General features: G+C 33.4%; 2 protein-coding genes across 2 annotated transcripts; one reads left to right on the top strand and one right to left on the bottom strand.

Moving 5' to 3' along the window:
* Positions 1-2: 2 nt before the first annotated feature.
* Positions 3-7,451, bottom strand: LOC108910106 (tryptophan 5-hydroxylase 1). Its single transcript, XM_018714615.1, has 9 exons — positions 7,353-7,451; positions 5,896-6,063; positions 5,443-5,602; positions 2,396-2,561; positions 2,198-2,248; positions 1,564-1,845; positions 1,031-1,157; positions 414-643; positions 3-270 (listed from the first exon to the last, which is right to left on the bottom strand). Exons 1-9 carry the CDS (start codon positions 7,449-7,451, stop codon positions 3-5), a joined length of 1,551 nt encoding a protein of 516 aa, XP_018570131.1.
* Positions 7,452-13,262: 5,811 nt separating this feature from the next.
* LOC108910113 (JNK-interacting protein 1) lies at positions 13,263-18,147 on the top strand. Its single transcript, XM_018714624.1, has 8 exons — positions 13,263-13,345; positions 13,433-13,635; positions 16,452-16,599; positions 16,784-17,037; positions 17,321-17,437; positions 17,492-17,655; positions 17,738-17,913; positions 18,003-18,147. The coding sequence occupies exons 1-8, from the start codon at positions 13,263-13,265 to the stop codon at positions 18,073-18,075; spliced, it is 1,218 nt and encodes a 405-aa protein (XP_018570140.1). The 3' UTR covers positions 18,076-18,147.
* Positions 18,148-20,153: the final 2,006 nt, after the last annotated feature.

A 20,153-nucleotide genomic window follows, 5' to 3' on the forward strand; every position in this document is an offset into this window, starting at 1 on the left:
TTTCATTTTCCGCTTTCGTTAAATTTATCATCGATCGGGCCCACGTTTTCCACGGCCAACCCTGTTTGTAACAAATTGGCGATCCGGTTAACGTCCAAAGTTGAATCCCTGGCACTGATTTTCTTAAGGGCACTGTTCACAATGCAAAGGTCACCTCGGAGCTCAGAAACAACGGCCGTTATCTTCTGGGCATTGCTTAAAACTTCCACGCTTTGAGTGTAGGGATTGTATCTGAGACCAAATGGTCGCTGAATTTGTTCGGCAAAGGTCCTAAAAATAGTAAAACAGAAAATTATACAGTTTTTAATATACCTAATGGATATGCTGTAGGAGCGGAGCGGATCTAGTGGCATTTCGGGAAGGGTTAAGGCAGGAATTTTGAAAGATGGCGTTGTTATTGAATAAGTACGTACCTCATCTTTTCTTTCGCTTCCTCGAACGAATCCGTGTACCAATATCCAAGCTGAAAATCGGTTATGATGCATTCCTGCTTACAGGTAATGTCTGGGTCGAAACGTTTTACTTTATCAGGGGAATTTATGGCATGATTTAGCTCTGCTACAGAGCTAAGCAATCCAGCACCGTAGATTTTCAGTTCTCCGTCCTGTTTGGCCAACCCAAACTCCACAGTGAAAAAGTAGAGCTATAACAGTTACATAAAATGTTACTGGGCGAATAAATCATTTCGGGTGGGATTATATCGTACAATCTTAACAGTGATAACAAAGAAAAAAAGAAAAAACAAAAAAAATAACTATATACAGAAGATATATCGCATTTGGCTTCTTTGTAATTTGGAAATTGATTGATTATTGATAGAATTGGTTGAATAATAGTAGTCCAGAATTACAGTTTAGATAATTAGTGATAGTAGTAACACAACAGAAAACCTAACCTCAAAATAGGTTATGTCTTAAGTTGTCTATCTATCAAATGTTTGCCATCACTGTGTTCAAGGAATCAATATCCATAACAGCAAATCGCCTTTTTTGTTTTCTGAATTAGGGCATGTTTTTTATCAGTAAATTACCGTTGCCAGTTTGTTAACGTCCTCTTCACAAGCCCCCAATGAGGCCAGTCCCAGTTCTTGAGAAAACTGGGCGAAGCTTGGGTTTGCTAGAAGCGGCATATGTCCTAGTAGTTCATGACAACAATCGCTAGAAAAGGTAAATGAATTAATTACGTTCAGAATTCATTCATACCAGTATAAGTGTACTATCCGTAGTATTACCTCTGTTGTATGACTTCTCTTAATAACACTAATAATTGTAAATAATATCTAATAATATGTAGAAATTCCAAATCATGTCAGTCGTTTAAAAAATACAATTTATTTATTTTTATTGTATAATCAAATTACCAAATTGAATTTAAATGTTGAGTACCTTATCTACCATTACAACAGTTTGATGATCACTGGTTTCTCATACAAATATCAACTGAAACAACAGTGTGAAGATACCATCACTCCCGTTTGGGTTTGTGGTTGGTTTAATTTTATTAATTATTGTATTCAATGATTAATAAATTAAAAATAATTTTAAGCTGAGTTATATTACTTACGGTTCAGGGGTGTAGAAAGGGTCCGATGAATGCCTGATATATTGCGTGCAATGAAACACCCTAAAGGCCAGTCCAGACAGAAAGTCTCTGGGACTCAAATAACCGGCGACGGGTCGCAACTGAAACCCGGTCTTCCTTTTCAGGAACACGTTGACATCTTGAAGCTGGGGGATGTTGTCCTCTCTGTACCCGCAATATTTAACGAGCTGGGGCCAATTTTCTAAATACTCCTTACAGGCGTGCTTCTGGTACAACTTCTGCAGCTCGCGAAGGACGGTGCCCCTTGAATCAATTACCGAGTTAATTGGATTTCGAGTCCTCGGTAAACTTTCGGAAATTGATGTAATTATAACTGACAATTGGGTAGTTTGAACGCTCGGTGCAACTCGTAAGGATATCAATTAAGAATTATACATACTTCTGTGTAGCTAGTAGTATTTGTTGCTAAGGGCTATTCTAAAGTAAATTAGGCAAACGGGAAGTATTTAACCGCTTTTGCTCAAATAAAAAAGTTACAAAAAAAATGCATATTAAGACCTATACATTGAGATCTTTTGTTTTAACACTACGCGGGGAATTATTTTCATATTAGGTTTAATTAAAGTTATATGAATTTGATCCCCAATCTACTTACCAAGTTTTAACTTCTTCAGGAGTATATTTAACTTTTGGGATTGGTTGTCCACTAGAAAAAATATAAATTTGCTGAGTACACTTTTTAATAACTCTTAAATATGGTGGTTTTAAATCGTCCACCTATATTTTCAGGACAACAAAACTATATCGTGTCTACGCTCATAAAAATGTAAAAATTGTTAAGAATATCGCTTACTGTTTATAATTCATAGCTATTCTAAAGAACTGCTCTCTGCGTTTCCGGTACACTGGGTCTTTGAAACCAGGATGGTCGGCATCTAATTCTGCTCCATACATAAGCACGTTTTGGGCGTTGTCGATGTCGGATATCTTTTTGGGAAACCAGGGCATGTCGTCAAAGTCTAAAATCAGAAAATTTAACAGAGAGGAAGTCTTTGATTCTTTGCAAACTGAAATAAAACATCCTGCAGAATTTTTAACTGATGCAGGAAACAACTACCCTGCGGACTAATGTCCCGAACAACATGATCTATATGATTCTTAACTACATATTATATTATATTTTATCCTGTGTCCTGGGCAGGTTTATGAAAGTACGGCGGAAATTTAAAAAATCATGTTGATAAAAATTTCGTATATTTATCGGTATCATGGATAGGTAGAACATATTGGGGTAAAGATAATAATAGTTTAATGGTTTAAACATAAAAACGTAACACTGCTTGTACCCCATAAAGAAAGATCTGAGCATTAAAAGCTGATAGCTTCTGAAAGGCCTGACGAGTCAGATTTACCCTGCGGTATTGTATTATTAATATAATTATCAAAGTTGTTTCGTCTTCATTAATATTTTATGCCCTTAATAGAACCCTTCCACAAAAGATAGATGGCGTTAAACATAAAAAGTTAATTCACATGTTGAATGTTTTCATTTCATTTTTCAATTTGAAAATAAACGAAAAATGTGATCCATAAAATTAATCTAAACATTGTGCATTTACGCTATCAAAAACATTTTTGTAACAAATAAATATTATTTATTCGCACAAGTGTGCTGATGATATACTGGGTGTTTTGCTTAGGGATAGTCACCCTCGTAATTTTTTTATCTAGGGATCGATTTTAACTAACACTTTTTCTGTCAGTTATTTTAGACGTATTTTTTTTAGAAAACGATAAAAATTAATAGATTTGTGTTTGAAGTCACTCTTGAGTAAAAGTTCGTTGGGATTTTTTCCCTAAAGGAGTCATCAATTTTTGCCTCAAAAAAATGAACGTATTTAGCTGTGGCTTTAAATTATAAGGCAAATGAGATATGATTCTTCGATACGCCTTTACGCCATCTATTTAAAAAATCAATCAACTTTGATTTATATGCTAAAAAAACTACAAGGGTGGCTAGCCGTTAGGTAGATGTCATAATAATTTGAAATCCATGGAACTATGCTCTATGAAAGGCTGAAAAGGCAGGAGTATCTACCTAAATTTAGTCTACCGTCATTAAACCAAACTCTTTCATTTGAAATGGAAATCGGTCCGGCATAGTGACCCTTCATCGAGCAAATAGTGTATTCTAGAAGTTTTATGGTTCTGCAATTTATATTCCCATTCTCGCTGACTTTCAATTGACCAATGCTTTCAGCGTCGAATTAATGAATTTCAAATAGGGCCACTTGTTAGAACCTCTCGACTCGAGGGTACTAAATCTGTCGGACTGAATTTGCGAAAGGAGAAAAGCCGAACGTACCGAGGTAATATATCCCAGATGTAGGTGTAACGTTTATTGAATACATATACAGGATGTTCATAAAAAAATTTGCAATTTTTTTTTCTGAATCCACGGACTTGGAAAATTTATTTTCAGCTAAGCCATTGCATGGACCAGATAGCTTGTTTATTCAGCTTCAATTTCCTTTTTTTTTAAATTCGATACGACCATTTTTCATCGAAATATCGGACTTTTAATAGAAAAGTATCCTTTTGTCTTCAATCATCGATATCTGGGAGACAAACGGTCGTATAGAGAATCGAAGGGTAGTTTCGAAAACTGGAATAAATTTCCTATAACATGCTATCGCAACTTTTTGGAAAAAATCTTTTATACGAATTTTAAAAAACAGGAAAACAAGTAATTTATGTTTTTTTCTGGAAATTGACGGCTAAATTAGAAATATTCACGAAATGACTAATGTTAAGCATGACTTTTACAATTCGATATACCCAGAAGAACCATGTGAAGGTTCATCTCGATCTAGCGAACCGTTTCTTTGTTTCAAACAGTCAAATTTTTGAAAAACATGAAGGGGTCAAGTTTTTTGAGCTTAAACACTTCATAATCATGATTAAAATGGAAAAAAAAATATTTTTCCGAAAAGTTGCGGCAGCATGCTATAGGAAATTGATTCCAGTTTTCGAAACTGCCCTTCAATTTTCTGTACGACCATGTGTCTCCGAGATATCGATGATTGAAGACAAAAGGATCCTTTTCCATTAAAAGTTCGATACTTCCATGAAAAATGATCGTATCGAAATTTTAAAAAAAGGAAATTGAAGCTGGATAAACAAGTTATCTGGTCCATGCAATGGCTTAGCTGAAAAAAATTTTTCCAAGTCCGTGGACTCGGAAAAAAAATTTTTTTGTCACACTGTTTCTTAGAATTGTAGGATAACCGTAATTCCTAAAAAATTTGGACCAAAAGATCTAAAAACTAGAATCTTAGATCTTCAAAATGCTTCTTTTTTTAATTCGCGATACGACCGTTTTTCACCTAAATACAGTCTGTCAAAAATCACGGAGAAATTTCGGAAACTCTTTTGACCCTTTAATTTCTTGCAATAGTGAAATGAATTTTTTTTCCTTATTTTTTAACACGTACAAATTATTTTTTGATTTGCTTTCATTGAACTTTAGAAAAACAACGATTTTCCTTTCCTTTTCCCTTTTTCTTCATAAAACGTTGTATTGTTTCATTCACTCCGGACACACTTTAGTAAATTCTCTATAAAGCCTTTGTCACGACTTCAGTAGATTGCTGCATTCTGGCAAAGCAGGTCTTCAAAACCGCGCTCGAAACCCACGCTATATTTAGCCCATAAAGTGGAGTTTAACACTCCGTAACTTCATTACTCAAAGGGCCTGTCTAAGTATACACAGCAATATAACGCTCAACAAAGCAAAATACTGATATTGAGAATATTTTGTGATTATTTTTAATTAGTATTTGGTATTTAGTTTTATTACAAATTGATTCACTGACTTTCGAAAATTTTATTTCGACTTACCGAAACTAGCAGTCGCTGAAAGAGGAGTAGGTGGTGGGAATTCATTCTCCTCCCCACTTCCGTAGCTACCGATGACCATGGTCAACACTTCTCTCTTCAAAAGTCTTCCCATCTGCTCTAGCTTGCGGGGTTCGCATTCGATATCTACCAAGAAGTCAACCTAAAAAACAGTGCATGAGAACAGTTTTCTAGCGTCAGCAAATTGGACAAGAAATTGGAGACAGAATCTAATTTATTGAAAAATGAAAATGAGTTATATTCTACAATTATGATTTTTTTTTTGTTAATGATATGATTTCTAGCATAAGTTTGTTGCTGTTACATTTTCAAAAAGTTGGCCAATTTATTGTGGCATATCTAAAGTTGCCACAAACGACTTAGAGTAAAAATATTTGAATGCAGAACCTTTTACAAATAACAAAGAATTGTGTGAACAAAATTTTTAATTCTCACCTGATTATCACCGGTCTGGGAAGGTCTTGATTCGATGTGCTGCACGTTGATACCCAAATCTTGAAGCGCTTGGAGGGCTCTTACTAAACCACCTACTTGGTTTTTCAACGTAAATATGATGGACAGCCTTTCTTTTTCAGCGTCCTTTGACTGCGGTTCCTCTCCAGACTGCGAAGGCTTTGAAACATCAAACAACATCGATTACAACTATTTTGACAAAACAACAATTTTTCAACGCAGGAAAAAAAGCATGCGGCCAAAATTTGTAAGGTAACAAATACTTGCGAAAACAACATAGCCCCAATGTTTATTTTTTAATGGAATAACCTGCGCATCTCTCATGATTACAGTGATATAAGGCTGATGGTCCTATCCCTTACAATAAAGGAGATACGACCAAAAATATGTGCCATAAGCACAGTATGAGCTTTTTTAAGAGTGCCAACCGGAAATAATATAAGAGACAATTTATTGGTTCATTTTAAATATTAATTTGCTTTCTACAGTCCCAAAATTTAAAAGTACAGATAAATTGTTCTACTAAAAATCAACGCAAGAAAATAACACAACTTTTAATTTACCAATGATCAAAATGAGATGACTTTTAAATTAAACTTTTAATTTACCAATGATCAAAATGAGATGACTTTTAAATTATTGCTTCTTACAAATAGTAATTTTTTTTTTAATTCAACTATTATGGAAAAGCGACGACATCATTCTTAAGTACAGAATATACCCTTTTCTGACACAGAATGTACTTAAATATTTTCAACAGACCCAAAAAAATAGTTCCACCGGAAAACCAAACGTACTGTACATATAACGAGACACTGAGGCCATAAGAAAACTTTTTAAAGTTGCTTTTGTAAGCACTTTTTTAATATTCAAGTACATATTTTGTTCTATTTTGTACATCAAGTGCTTCTAATGTCAAAAGTTAAAATTGTTAATTTTTTGTTAAAAAATCTATAACTATACAAGAATAAATCAAAAATTGTATTAAATTCGTAACTTAGGGGTGTTTTTTTTTCAATAAACTGACATAAAATGACAAAATTTACAAATATTACAAAACTATAGCAATTTTTACTGTTTCTTTTCTATACGAATTACATAAAACAGGAAGTACATAAAAAACATTGTTACCTTGTCGATGTCTCGTCGTTTTTATTACAACTTCAGGACTCTATGTATTTGTTTTTTATATCAAAAAATTGTAATTGTTAATAATATTTTGATATAAAATTGGGATTCACATTTTTACTTTTAAAAACAAAGTTAAAATTAAAAAATTAATATTTCAATGTCTTTATACACAATTACAATTTTTTACCTAAAAAATCAACACATAGAGTTCTGAAGATGTAATAAAACCGACGAAACATCGAAAGAAATGAACAATTAGAGGTCACCAAGTAAATATTAAAAAAACTATGTTATTATTCTCGCCTTACCTGTGTCTTAAGAGGAATAGGACTCTCCTCCTTGTAGTTCCATTCTTCGCCGCTACGGTAGAGCCAGAGGCCGAGAAGCGGTTTTCCGGAGCCGCTCATGACTTCTTGTAGCCGCCACCAGCAACAGGGTGAAGTTCTTGGGGGCGTCCGGATTTATAACATCGGGAGGGTGACACACAGTGCGCAGCCCCCCTTGATTGGCAGAATCAGCGTTTGTAGCGATTCTTTGATTCGTTATCGAAGCATCTTGCGTCTAATGGATGTGCTTAGAGGAGACGGGAGGGCGAAAAATTCTTATTTTTACACGTTTTGAGAAGTCGTCAATGAAACTTGCCACCGAGTTGTGGGATTTGGTTTTAGGATTAATTTTTAGAGGCCTTGTTTGAACAACTGAAATGTTTTGAAAGTGCTTTAATTTTTTTGATTAAAATTGATCCCGAGGGTTTTGGAAAAAGCCCAAGCAGTTCTTTGTTACTCGGCCACTTATTTATTGTCAATAATCATTTTAAAAATTACTAAATTTCCAAAAGCTGGCTCATAAATTAGAAATAGTTCTATTTTCATAGAAAAATATTGCTGTCACAAATTGACCCCATTGCAAAAGTTTAAATTGTGTCTATTTTCTTGATAACTGTTTTGTGTGAAAAACATATTAAAATGCAATAAAAACAAAAAAAAATATATGACTCAAGCTCTGTTTAATAGTTCTGGAAATATATGAAATACACAGAGAAAACTGCTATTGTGTTTCTAATGAAATGAAGTCGAAGGCCTTCCTGGTCTACGATCATCTTCAACTAACTGACCATCACTTTTAAATTGTGAAAATCATTCAGAACATTGCATACGACCCAGAGCATCAATTCCGTAAGCTTGTTTCAAAAGTTGAACGTTTCCGTTTTCCTAAGTTTCAAGCCAAATTTTACGTTGCTCCAGAAGGTACATAGTTGTCCTAGACGGCATTCTTAAAATAAATCAGACATTCTGACGACTGATATAGACTATTAAACTCAGCAATATTAATAAATGTGTCCCATTGCCACTTAATTTTATGTCAGCGGTATTGTCAAATGGCTTAATGTGAGTAATAATTTGTGGAGAAAGAATAAAACCTTATTGAATGTTACAGTATTTGTATTTTTGATTGAGGTCTTCTTCATATGAATCTTTAGGAACAAAGAAATACTTATATTAGTAAAAAACACACTTACTAATTATTATAACAAATTTTTGTAACNTTAAATTGTGTCTATTTTCTTGATAACTGTTTTGTGTGAAAAACATAAAATTGCAATAAAAACAAAAAAAATATATGACTCAAGCTCTGTTTAATAGTTCTGGAAATATATGAAATACACAGAGAAAACTGCTATTATGTTTCTAATGAAAGCTCTGTACTTGATAGCTATTTCTTCTCATTAAATAATAATTTTTTTTATTTGTCTTATAATAAAAATGAAAATGGTCCACACGATTTTCTTTTTGTTGTTCGATCATCAAATCAAACAGGGAACAAATTTTGCTGCAATGTTCCAATTGACATGTTAATCTATTCTGCAATTTCTCCAACAGATCTTTGACTTTCTGAACGTAGGAGCCATCAATTGAAGTCGAAGGCCTTCCTGGTCTAGGATAATCTTCAACTGACTGACCATCACTTTTAAATTGTGAGAACCATTCAGAACATTGCGTACGACCCAGAGCATCATTTCCGTAAGCTTGTTTCAAAAGTTGAAACGTTTCCGTTTTTCTAAGTTTCAAGCCAAATTTTTCGTTGCTCCAGAAGGTACATAGTTGTCCTAGACGGCATTCTTAAAATAAATCAGACATTCTGACGACTGATATAGACTATTAAACTCAGCAATATTAATAAATGTGTCCCATTGCCACTTAATTTTATGTCAGCGGTATTGTCAAATGGCTTAATGTGAGTAATAATTTGTGGAGAAAGAATAAAACCTTATTGAATGTTACAGTATTTGTATTTTTGATTGAGGTCTTCTTCATATGAATCTTTAGGAACAAAGAAATACTTATATTAGTAAAAAACACACTTACTAATTATTATAACAAATTTTTGTAACTTGCTTTGTAGTCTTCAGTATTTGCTAAAAGATTAATAAAAATTCGGATATTTGTAAATATTTCAAATTTTGGCTTAAACCCATTTGTTTTGGCTATTAAGATTAAAATAACACCTATATATGTTTTTTACGTGATTGGCTTTTGTGAAGAGTGAAATCAGGGTTGCCAGATTTTCTTTTAAGCTAGTAGCCAAACCAAAATTGAAAGTAGCCCAAAATAGCCTGACATCTAGTAACAAAAACCGTTATTTATAATTTTTATACATTTGAAGTTTAAAACCATTCGGGTTTGAGTTTGTTCTGTGAGTCTGGGGACAACCCTTTTCTAGTCGTATGTGGACAACCCTGAGAAATAGAGTAACTGCTTGTTGTTCTCAAGTAAGGATAAGAATACAACCACAGAACATATAATACATACAAGTACAACTACGGTCGTAACAATCTAGTAGCTGCAACATGGGAAAAATTTGAGCTCACTTTGAACTTGATACATGTAATTTAGCTACTACTCAACAGATAGCAGCAATAAGCTAAAGGCTAAAGTCTCTAGAGTCTAGGCATTTTTCTAAAGGCTTCCAAATCCAAACAGTTTACAGAATTCACACCTTAAATATACGGTTCACAGTTCGCAGTAAAATCTAGAAACCGGTCGAACTAGATTTAAATTAAAAAATAATTCTCTGACAATAAATAAATACTTCATCTCTGGAATAATTAGTTAACTAAGGCAAATATATATGATTATAAAACTAGATTATTTTGCCTATGGTACAACTGACAACAAACAACAACTTTTACTATTAGCACAGATGACTCTACTATCTATACTACTTATTTATTTATTTAAAAAGAAAAAAAATAAACTTAAGTCTTGAGTAAAAAAAGAATTTATATAAATATACTATTCTAACATTCGATTTGTACAGATTGCCGACACTGGTAAAAACTCGAAATAGCCCAAATTGGCGACTGGCTATTTTTGCTTTTTTTCAAGTAGCCGAAAGTCATCTGAGATAGCCCAATTGGCGATAAGTAGCCCAATCTGGCAACCCTGAGTGAAATTAGCACAACAAGAATACAGTATATTTCTTCGAATAATTGCCGTTGTTATTCAAGAAATTCCAATAAATTAACTATGTATATGTTTTTGTATTAATTTATTAATTGTTCATCACTAGGTATTTATTGTCGTGGAATAATTCAGTGCTAGTTAGGGCCCATAGAATAGTTGTTTCCAGCAATATTAGCAGTTAGGAGTCTTTCAGATATCTTTTGCATACCTGGATTGCTCATTTTTTTATATAATAGCGTAGAATTATGAAGGCGTCGTAATAAAAACGTCGACAAATAATAATACTGTTGTTTCTTATACTCCCTGTCCTATACCAGATCAATAAATAAGAAGAAACAACCGAAGGTCATCATCTAAATATTTAAATGATTTAATTGTTTCTATATCCCCTCTCATGGTTTATAAGACGCCGTTAATGGGAAAAGACAAACGATTCACCCTATACAACTGCTTTAATGTTGTTTTAAGTTTTGAGAATGATACTGCGTTGGAAATGTCTTTATTTTTTATTCGGTCATTTCATAATACATCTTTTGACATTTGCAACTTTCTTCAAAACTAACTTCTCGAAAAAATTATTAAAAACAGTTTGTCTTCATTAAAAACTTGAATACTTATTATTATTATCATTTTTATTATGAATCATATGAGGTAATATAATGCATAGGTACGTGTATTTATTTTCCAGGGAAATTATATTCCTTTTTTTTTATAGACACCTTTTTTTATCTACGACACTGATTCGAAGACTTCACAGAACTGTATCGCCTTCTCTCCTAGGCAATCAAGAGATGTGGTGTTTAACTAAGTCCCAATCATTCCTAATGACGATTAAGGAATTCAACAGGTTCTAAAATTGAAAAATCGACATGAAATAGTAATACCTAGCACTGAATTATTCCACGACAATAAATGCCTAGTGATGAACAATTAATAAATTAATACAAAAACATATACATAGTTAATTTATTGGAATTTCTTGAATAACAACGGCAATTATTCGAAGAAATATCCTGTATTCTTGTTGTGCTAATTTCACTCTTCACAAAAACCAATCACGTAAAAAACAGCTATTACAAAGAGATCTGTTTCCATATTTTAGTTGGGATAGTTTCAAACAAAAAAAATATATACAGGGTGTCCCAAAATAAATGTACAACGGAAGACCACAGATTCGTAGAATCAAATAGGCAGATTGAGCGGTTTTGGTACAAAAAATATTTTTTAAATGTCTACAGTACCTTAGCGGACAAACGAAACGATTTTGAATATAGGTGAATTAGCCTAAATCTGTATATTTTGAGTCCACGAATCTGTGGTCTTCCGTTGTATCTGGGACACCCTGTATAAACATCAAACTAAAAAAAACGACACTTTGAAATAACAGTGTCAGAAGCTTTGGTCATAACTAGATTCATTATAATTATTTTTCTATCTAAAAAGATATTGGTACGTTTTTAGACATAACAATTTTTTATGAATTATAGAAATAAAATACATAGTTGATATCTTGTACCCGAAAAGGTACATACATACTGAAAAAAAACTCGACGCCTCTGCTCTCGATAAACGAGAGAAAGGTGTTTTCTCTGTTCTCCAATTCAGAGCCAGCACAATCTGACGTAAAGTAATTGAAATCTATATTAATTCCCGCTGAATAAAGCATCGACTTGTTCCGCTATCCGTGGCCTTTCTGTAGATGCACGTTTCATTCTCAACAATCCTCCGTCTGCCCACTGTGGATCCTCTCTTTGTTCTTCTGCAAACACAATCCGTCTTCCTTAATAGGGCTTATGGTGTATATTTTATCTGTTCCCAGCCTCTTGCAAATCTGGGTTATCAGCGTTTCGAATAAACTTTTTTCTAACATCTATAGGCTTGTAAGATTAATAAACTAATCTATGTACCTACTTACAATATTAAGAAACAATACAGAGAAGCTGAAAACAACATGACAGTGTGTTCTATTCTGTTATGGAAATTTGAATTTATGAGCTGGTTTTGTTCCAGTTCAGTTTTTTTATATCTTGGATTCACTTACTACCAAGTTTTGTTTTACTAAAACAAGGGGACAAACTCAGTTAGCGACTATAAAACCATCTAAGATTAGACTTAGAAAATCGAACTGGGTCAAACGTTAAGCTCTAGATCTGATGAAAGGAGCCCAGTTCTCTAAACAATAGACCAAATTATAATACACCCGAAGTGCTGCCTAATCTAATATAACATCTTGTATATCATGTTCAATGAATGCTTTTAGATTTGTCCGCCTTAAATGAATTAAGCCAGTCTAAGGACGGGATGGGGGCCTGTTGCTGACATTAAAGGGATCCAAGGGAAGACGAGGATAAGGGCTAGTGGCTAAGAGATATGACAAATTGGTCTTCATACGCGACATTTGACAAAAAGTGAGGAGATACCGTAAATATTCTTTTTCGTTTTATGTTTGAGAATTTATGGATGCATCTCAATTTTTTGAGCGAAATTTTTTGTTGCATTTTTTTCATTCTTGTCAAAGCGGCCCCAAACATTTGACCATCCACCCACGACCCGGTGTACCATAGGTAACCAATGAAGACGTCTCCATTGTAACATACCGCTGAATAGATCCCGGCCCGATTTATTGACATCTTGATTAACACTCTTTTCAAGTGGCAGACATCTACATGTGTGCCCGCGGAAAACCAGGGAAAGCGCCGCGCCGAATCGACGTCGCCGGCCTCCCCAATCAATAACCAAGGGGTGAAAACAAACATGGCCGACTCGGAGTTCGAGGAATTTAGACAGAGCTTTGAAAAACTACCATCGCACAGTAAAACATCTACACCCTTTTACTCGTAAGTACACCCTCAAGCACCTTGAAATTCTATACAGTAAATCGCGCGTCTTTGGGCGAAAATCCTGACGGTCCCCGAATTTTCCAGTTTAGTTCACGATGTCCTCGTTGACGAAGACTCGCCGACGTCTTCCAAGAGTGACCTAGAAAACGACTGTGATAACAACGCGGATGGACTTTCCTCGATGGGCGGTAAGAAGTCGGAGTCGTCGTCCCTAGGTGCCCCGACACCTCCATGGACGGGCGAACGGAGGAGGCGGAAACTCCCGGAAATACCCAAGAATAAAAAATGTATGTACACCTGGAATATATCGACTCAAGACGTGTAGGTCATGCATGTTTGGAGTGCGATTGATTTTTTATTAGCGTTCCTAAGGCAATTTAACGTTCGTACCGGTTTGTAATCAAGTTTTTAATTAAAATTTAACGTCGTTATCATATCTGTAGGCCAAATATAGTGTCGGTGGGGTAAATTCGTGGGGAAACCTTCTCGGGATTTGGATCTTGTAATATGTTTGTGATTCGGAAAGGTAAGAAATCGAATCCCGTTGAAATTTGGTCTTTTAACGATTTACTTTTATTGTTTACATTAGAGCTGACAGATTTTATTTTTAGACATCCGGCATTTCTTATAAGAATGCTTTATAAGGTTTAAAGGTTTAATATTTCTAGATTTAGCAAGAAATTTATACAAAATTTACAAATAAACATTCAATACCCCTGGAACTTTGTTAAAAGAGTTTTTTAGAATATTGAAAGTTATAAAAATTCCAGGTCTTATATTATGGAAAAAATTAACGAGAATAAGTATTATATTTAAGATTAGAATAGTTTTTCAGACAACTAATACCTTAGCATAGCGCCAAAATGATTTTCAAAAATAAAAAATTGCATTTATAGAATACTTTGTGAATGTAATAAACATTATGTTAAAGAAACCTCTCGAGCTGTCGAATAGACTAAGGTTACATTAAAGAAAATTTGAGAAATAAAAAAATTGCGATCACGCTTGAGAAAACGATAATAAAATTCAATGGGGTTCGGCCAAATTTTTGGAGAAGGAAAACAACACGATTCAGAGTCAGTGTTAAAAATCGTTAAAAGTCACTAGAACAGAATGATTTTCGAAAAGTCAACAACTTTTTAAAGGAAATGATGAATTTTTTTATTTGTGAGCTTTTTTCAGTGTGAAATTTTTGGTTAGGCAATTTTCATAAAAACAACCCTTGACTTTTGGTGCAAAGGTTTACTAAATCAATTTTAAAAAATATTTTTTTTACATAACAAATAAATAAAAAAACGAAAATTATAACATAAATAAGTAACTTCAAACAATATATGTATTTTCAATTACCTATCATCCACTTTATTTATTTGTCTATTTTTTTATGTCCTAAAATTTATTATTGCCTTAGTCTATAAGTTGAATTTTGATTAATTTTATAGCAAAATTCATGACCAAAAACTTAACCAAATAACACACTGAAGTGAATAAAACATTTAATTTTTGTCCTCTCGACATAAACATGTCCGCTAGAAAACAATGCTTTGTACTGGGTGTTTTTTCACAATAAATGGTGTAAATTATGTAGGTATTTATATATTTCAAAAATAACACTGCTTTTATACTAATCTTGTATTGGGTGTATATTTTATGTAGATGAGAGAGCAGTAAAAGATTATATTGATTTGATAGTAAATAATTTTTATTGAATTTTTGTAAACATGTCCAATTATGTCAAATTTTAATCTATAATAGATTGGTTTAAACCAATATTCAATGTATCTTTAAATGTATTGTTGTCTAAAAATAAACACCATTTATTTCATACAATTTTACATATCTAATAAACGTGATTTAGTTTAATGTGTATTCTTGGGTAGTTGTATCATTACAAAATACATTATATTTACTTATTATTAACGATATATCTACGAGTTTTGTGCATATACTTCATTAATCATATATTGTATTTCAATTAGTCCATTTTATTTCAGAAAACGCAATTTGAATTTCAGATTAATCTCTTGTATTTCAGAAAACAACTTTACAACAACTTTATTTCAACAAATTCTTCAACAAATAATTTGAAAACTATAATGTGAGTAGGTACGCTGAAAATTAGTAAGGAATATAAAGGACAGTGCAAATACAATCACAATACGAGTATTAAAAATATTTTTGAGAAAAAAACTAAATTGCAAATTAATAAATGTAATCTAATTGTTTAAAAATAAAAAAAGAGTGTTAACTTTAAAAATTTACTTTGGCCATCCTAATCAATCGATTTCAATTTCAATTTTTCAAAAACTATTTAAAAAGTTGAACGGTCTTTTCTATGTGAAAAAATTTTCAAGTATCTAGATGCTTTATTTGAGGCTGTGCAACATTTTGAAAATTCGAACATTTTCTTTCAACATTTTTTAATGAATTTTGAATTTGACGATTTTAATGAAATTTGGTGTGTTGTTTTATTATACTCTAAAGTTTTTTTACCAAAATTAGAATACCCTCAGAACAATTAAAACATTTATCAAAAAAACTTCTATTGCCTTTTTTTCTTCAATTACTGCTATATTGCAACATTTAAATTTAAATTTTTAACTTACAGTAGGTATATTGTGCAAAATTCAATTCTAAAACTTTTTCCTCTTCAATATTCTTCCAAAATGCATAGGTTCCAAGATATAAGTAAAAAAAACTCACATAACATAGGTGTTTTTTAAAATTTTTTAAACAGTTTTGCAATTTTGAAAATTTTGAGAACTTCGCCCAGATCTAGGGATCTACACTTTTATTACGTGAGTTGTACTGAAGGTATTCCAGCTAAAATTAGCTTGCCCTTCTTACATCTATCCAAGAAGTGGGATTTTTCGACAGATTCGCCCTGGTCTATTTCCACCACTTGAGCTTGTTCTATCAATCCTGAGAACATCGTCACTTTGACAATACGTGTTTTTTTTTCGTTATCCCTTGGAATATGTCATCAAGAGCTTGACGTTTCGTTTATGTGAAGCGTCATCTCATTCGAGAGGCGTGTTTCCCTCGAACCAATTTATACATTCCTCTTTATTTGCTGTATATACTACACTGTACATTGTTGTAGCCGCTGTGGTAACAATGTACAATGCACAACATCAGTTCTCTAGAGAAATATCACTGGCCGACGAACTAGGCAGCACCAGCAGCGGACCAAGCTCAATCTTAGTATTAAAATGTGGATATCTCTGGGACGATTCTCCTGAATCAGACAGGTAATAATTTATAATTCAATAATATCTCTATTTCGAAGGAGCCATTAATAAAAACATTTTTTTTAATTGTAAGTTTGTAAAAACAATAAAAGATGCCATTATTTTCACCCAAAGAACTAACACGGCTCGTCCCACTTCTCTGTAACACCCTGTGTATTTTTACAGCAACAAACAATTTTTTCAGGCTGCTAACCGACGCGGACAGCGGTCACAGCACGGCCCATTCGCCCACAGGAACGGATGGGGCCAAGTCGATGTCTCCTGTGATGGGCATGTCCCCTTCCGTGGTCGGGGGGTTGGTCTACAACGACGTGGACATGTTGGAGGCGACACACCGGGGTCTCCACAAGTTCGTACCCAGGCACGAGGACGAGATAGAGGTGGAGATCGGCGACCCCATCTACGTACAAAAGGAGGCGGATGATCTCTGGTGTGAAGGTAAATCAAGTTGTGATATGAGTCGAAGGGGTGAGTGGTTGTATTAGTCACGCGTTAGTCATACTTTCTGCGGAAATACATTGTGGTTGTCCTTGACTTTCCGTGGAAATTATGACCAATCGCGTTGAAGCAAATGGTACAAGGTGATTGGTTGTCTGGAGTATATAACGTTAAAACGACGTTTTATGTTTACATGATTTACATGAATAGATGAAATTAATTCGTAAAAAGTTGAATCTGTAAAACATGTAATGACCAAATTTAATTTGCACTTATATTGCAGGAGTAAATTTAAGGACAGGGCGAATGGGAATATTTCCATCTGCTTACGCTGTTGATTGTGATTACACGGATTGGGATACGTCTTGCGAACATGGACGTCGCGAAAGATATCTTTTAGGTACATACACCAGTTATTTAAGTAAAAAGTATACGTATTTTTAATATTTTGCAGGTTATATAGGTTCTGTAGAGACTTTAGCACATAAAGGTACATCAGTCGTTTGTCAGGCTGTAAGAAGGGTCATTGGGAGTTCCGGAGGTGATCCCGATCTACAGCCGTGCACTTTAGAAGTTTCCGATCAAGGCCTGAGAATGGTAGACAGACGAAAACGAAACGTAAGTCTGCTTAACCCATGCGTTGTTCCTTGTTTGTTGTAAATAGTTGTTCCAGAAAATTAAAACTTGTACCTATTTTCAGCAAAACGAGCCCTGCATAGACTACTTCTACTCGCTGAAGAATGTTTCATTTTGTGCTTTTCATCCACGAGATCATCGCTATTTAGGATTCATCACCAAACATCCCACATTGCAGAGGTTTGCTTGTCACGTGTTTCGAGGACAGGACTCTACCAGACCCGTCGCCGAAGCAGTAGGGTAAGGTTTTTTTATTTCCATTTATTTTCATTAGACACTGGTAATGTTATCTTTAAAATTAATTTATTTATTAACCATCTGTTTTCCAGTCGTGCCTTCCAAAGGTTCTACCAAAAGTTTATTGAGACTGCTTACCCCGTTGAAGATATTTACATTGAATAAACATTTAGTGCAATAAATATATTAATTACATAACAATAATGTAAATACCAACATTATAATGCTGTGTCATCAATAAACAGAACAACTTTTATTTGTAACGTATGTGTATTAAACTTTTGAGTTGGGATAGAAAATCTTTTTCCTAACACTTGACAAACGGTAATTTTCTCATGAATAGTGATATATTTTCAAAAAACAATCATGATATTTCAAAGCATTTAATGCATCACAAGTACATACAATGCATGCATATGTTAAGGTGGGTAAGTATTCGAGTATTAGTTTTACAAATGTAGATCCACAAATACTTACTACATGAAGTAATGTTTAGTGTTGTATATTTTTATAAAGTTCATTATTACCTTACTATTCTTCAATAGTAGATACTGTTTGTTATATATTTTTTTATCCGGAAAAAGGTTTGAGTAAAGAAAGTGATAAGTAGCAATTATAAATTAAAACATATCTATAATTTTGTTGTTGTTTATGTTCACTTTAAATGTTCTGTAACGTCTATAAATAAACTTTATGAAATATAGTATTATATTATTTATAACACCTTGTATTTACTAGAAATATGCTTAAAAATGTTATGGAAAATTTATACTAACGTCTATCTATCTATTATAAATTATAAATATGTATGTACTTGGTTATAAATTATAAATCTTTGTTTTCTCTTTTATCACACGTTTTATTTTATTTAATCCAATAGAATTTTTTGCCGACTTATTGATTAAATTTAAAGGAAAACTGTACCCAAACTATGAAGTTGTTAGGAATGTGGGAATAACATGAACCCAAGCGGCAAAATAACGAACTAAATCTGCCTATATTCATGGAGTTGCAGGAATGCACCCTCTACATTCAATATAGCCTATGCGATCTGTCTATCTGTCATGTATAACCTAACCTAGATCAGTGTTACCAGATCTCCTGTTTTAACAGGAGATCTCCTGTTTTCACTCTCACTCTCCTGTTCTACTGTTTTCACTATGAGATCTCCTGTTTTTAGTTTCAATGTCTATTCTTCTGGGTTCTCTATGAAATCTTCTGTTGATTATACTAATTTTCCCCAGAATAAGAATATTTTAGTACGACACTGTCCTCTAACGGCACTGTGTTCGTCACTTGTCAATATTTTCAGTCCTGTTATATTTTCTATAGCCCAGTTCATGTACATATTTAAATTTTAAATCCACAATTCGCGTTTATATGAACTGGGCCTAACATAATAGAAGGCGAGTTCGTTTACTTCAGCGGGATTACGGGATTTATCATTTTGACAACTGACAGTTGTCAAATCACGTGGCGTACCGATTAGGGATGTGCGATACTGCAGAAAATATCGATACTTTATATTGATACGGATCGAAAAAATAGTATCGATACAGTAAAATATAATGTTGAAAAACATCGATACTCAAAATATCGGTACATTTTCGATACAGAGTATTGTGACAAAACAAATATGTTTGTAAGTATGCGAACATTTTATAACATCATAATACAAACATATATAACAGCAATAAAAAATTGGGGGCTTTCGTTTTGGCAAAAATAGTACTTATTAGCAACTAATATCAATCAGTTCAGAGTAACTCTAAGTTGCTATTAGCTACTAATAGCTATTATTTTTGCCAAATCGAAAGGCCCTATTATCTGTAACCAGTAAACAGACTGCAACATTACTGGATGCACACGAAAGGAATATTATTTCTACTATTATATTATGCTGCTGAACAATAGGTGACGCTCGGATCGTACGGTTCCGATATACAGGCAAGAGTATCGATACTCGTAATGTATTGTATAGAAAATATCGATACAAAATATCGGGTATCGGAGACAAAAGTATCGATACTCTGAATTATCGTATCGTATCGCACATCCCTAGTACCGATGTAATTGAAAACTATTAAACGAACTCCTACATTTATATATTTTGCTATATTTTGTGCATGTAGGTACTTGTGATCCTCTATTAAAAAATATATTTATTAAAATCTGTTGAAAAAAGAAATCTCCTGTTTTTTTGGCTACATTCCTACTGTTGACAGAAATTTCCATCTGGCAAC

The sequence above is a fragment of the Anoplophora glabripennis genome, unplaced genomic scaffold (assembly GCF_000390285.2).
Source record: "Anoplophora glabripennis isolate ALB-LARVAE unplaced genomic scaffold, Agla_2.0 scaffold184, whole genome shotgun sequence".
Taxonomy (NCBI): Eukaryota; Metazoa; Arthropoda; class Insecta; order Coleoptera; family Cerambycidae; genus Anoplophora; species Anoplophora glabripennis.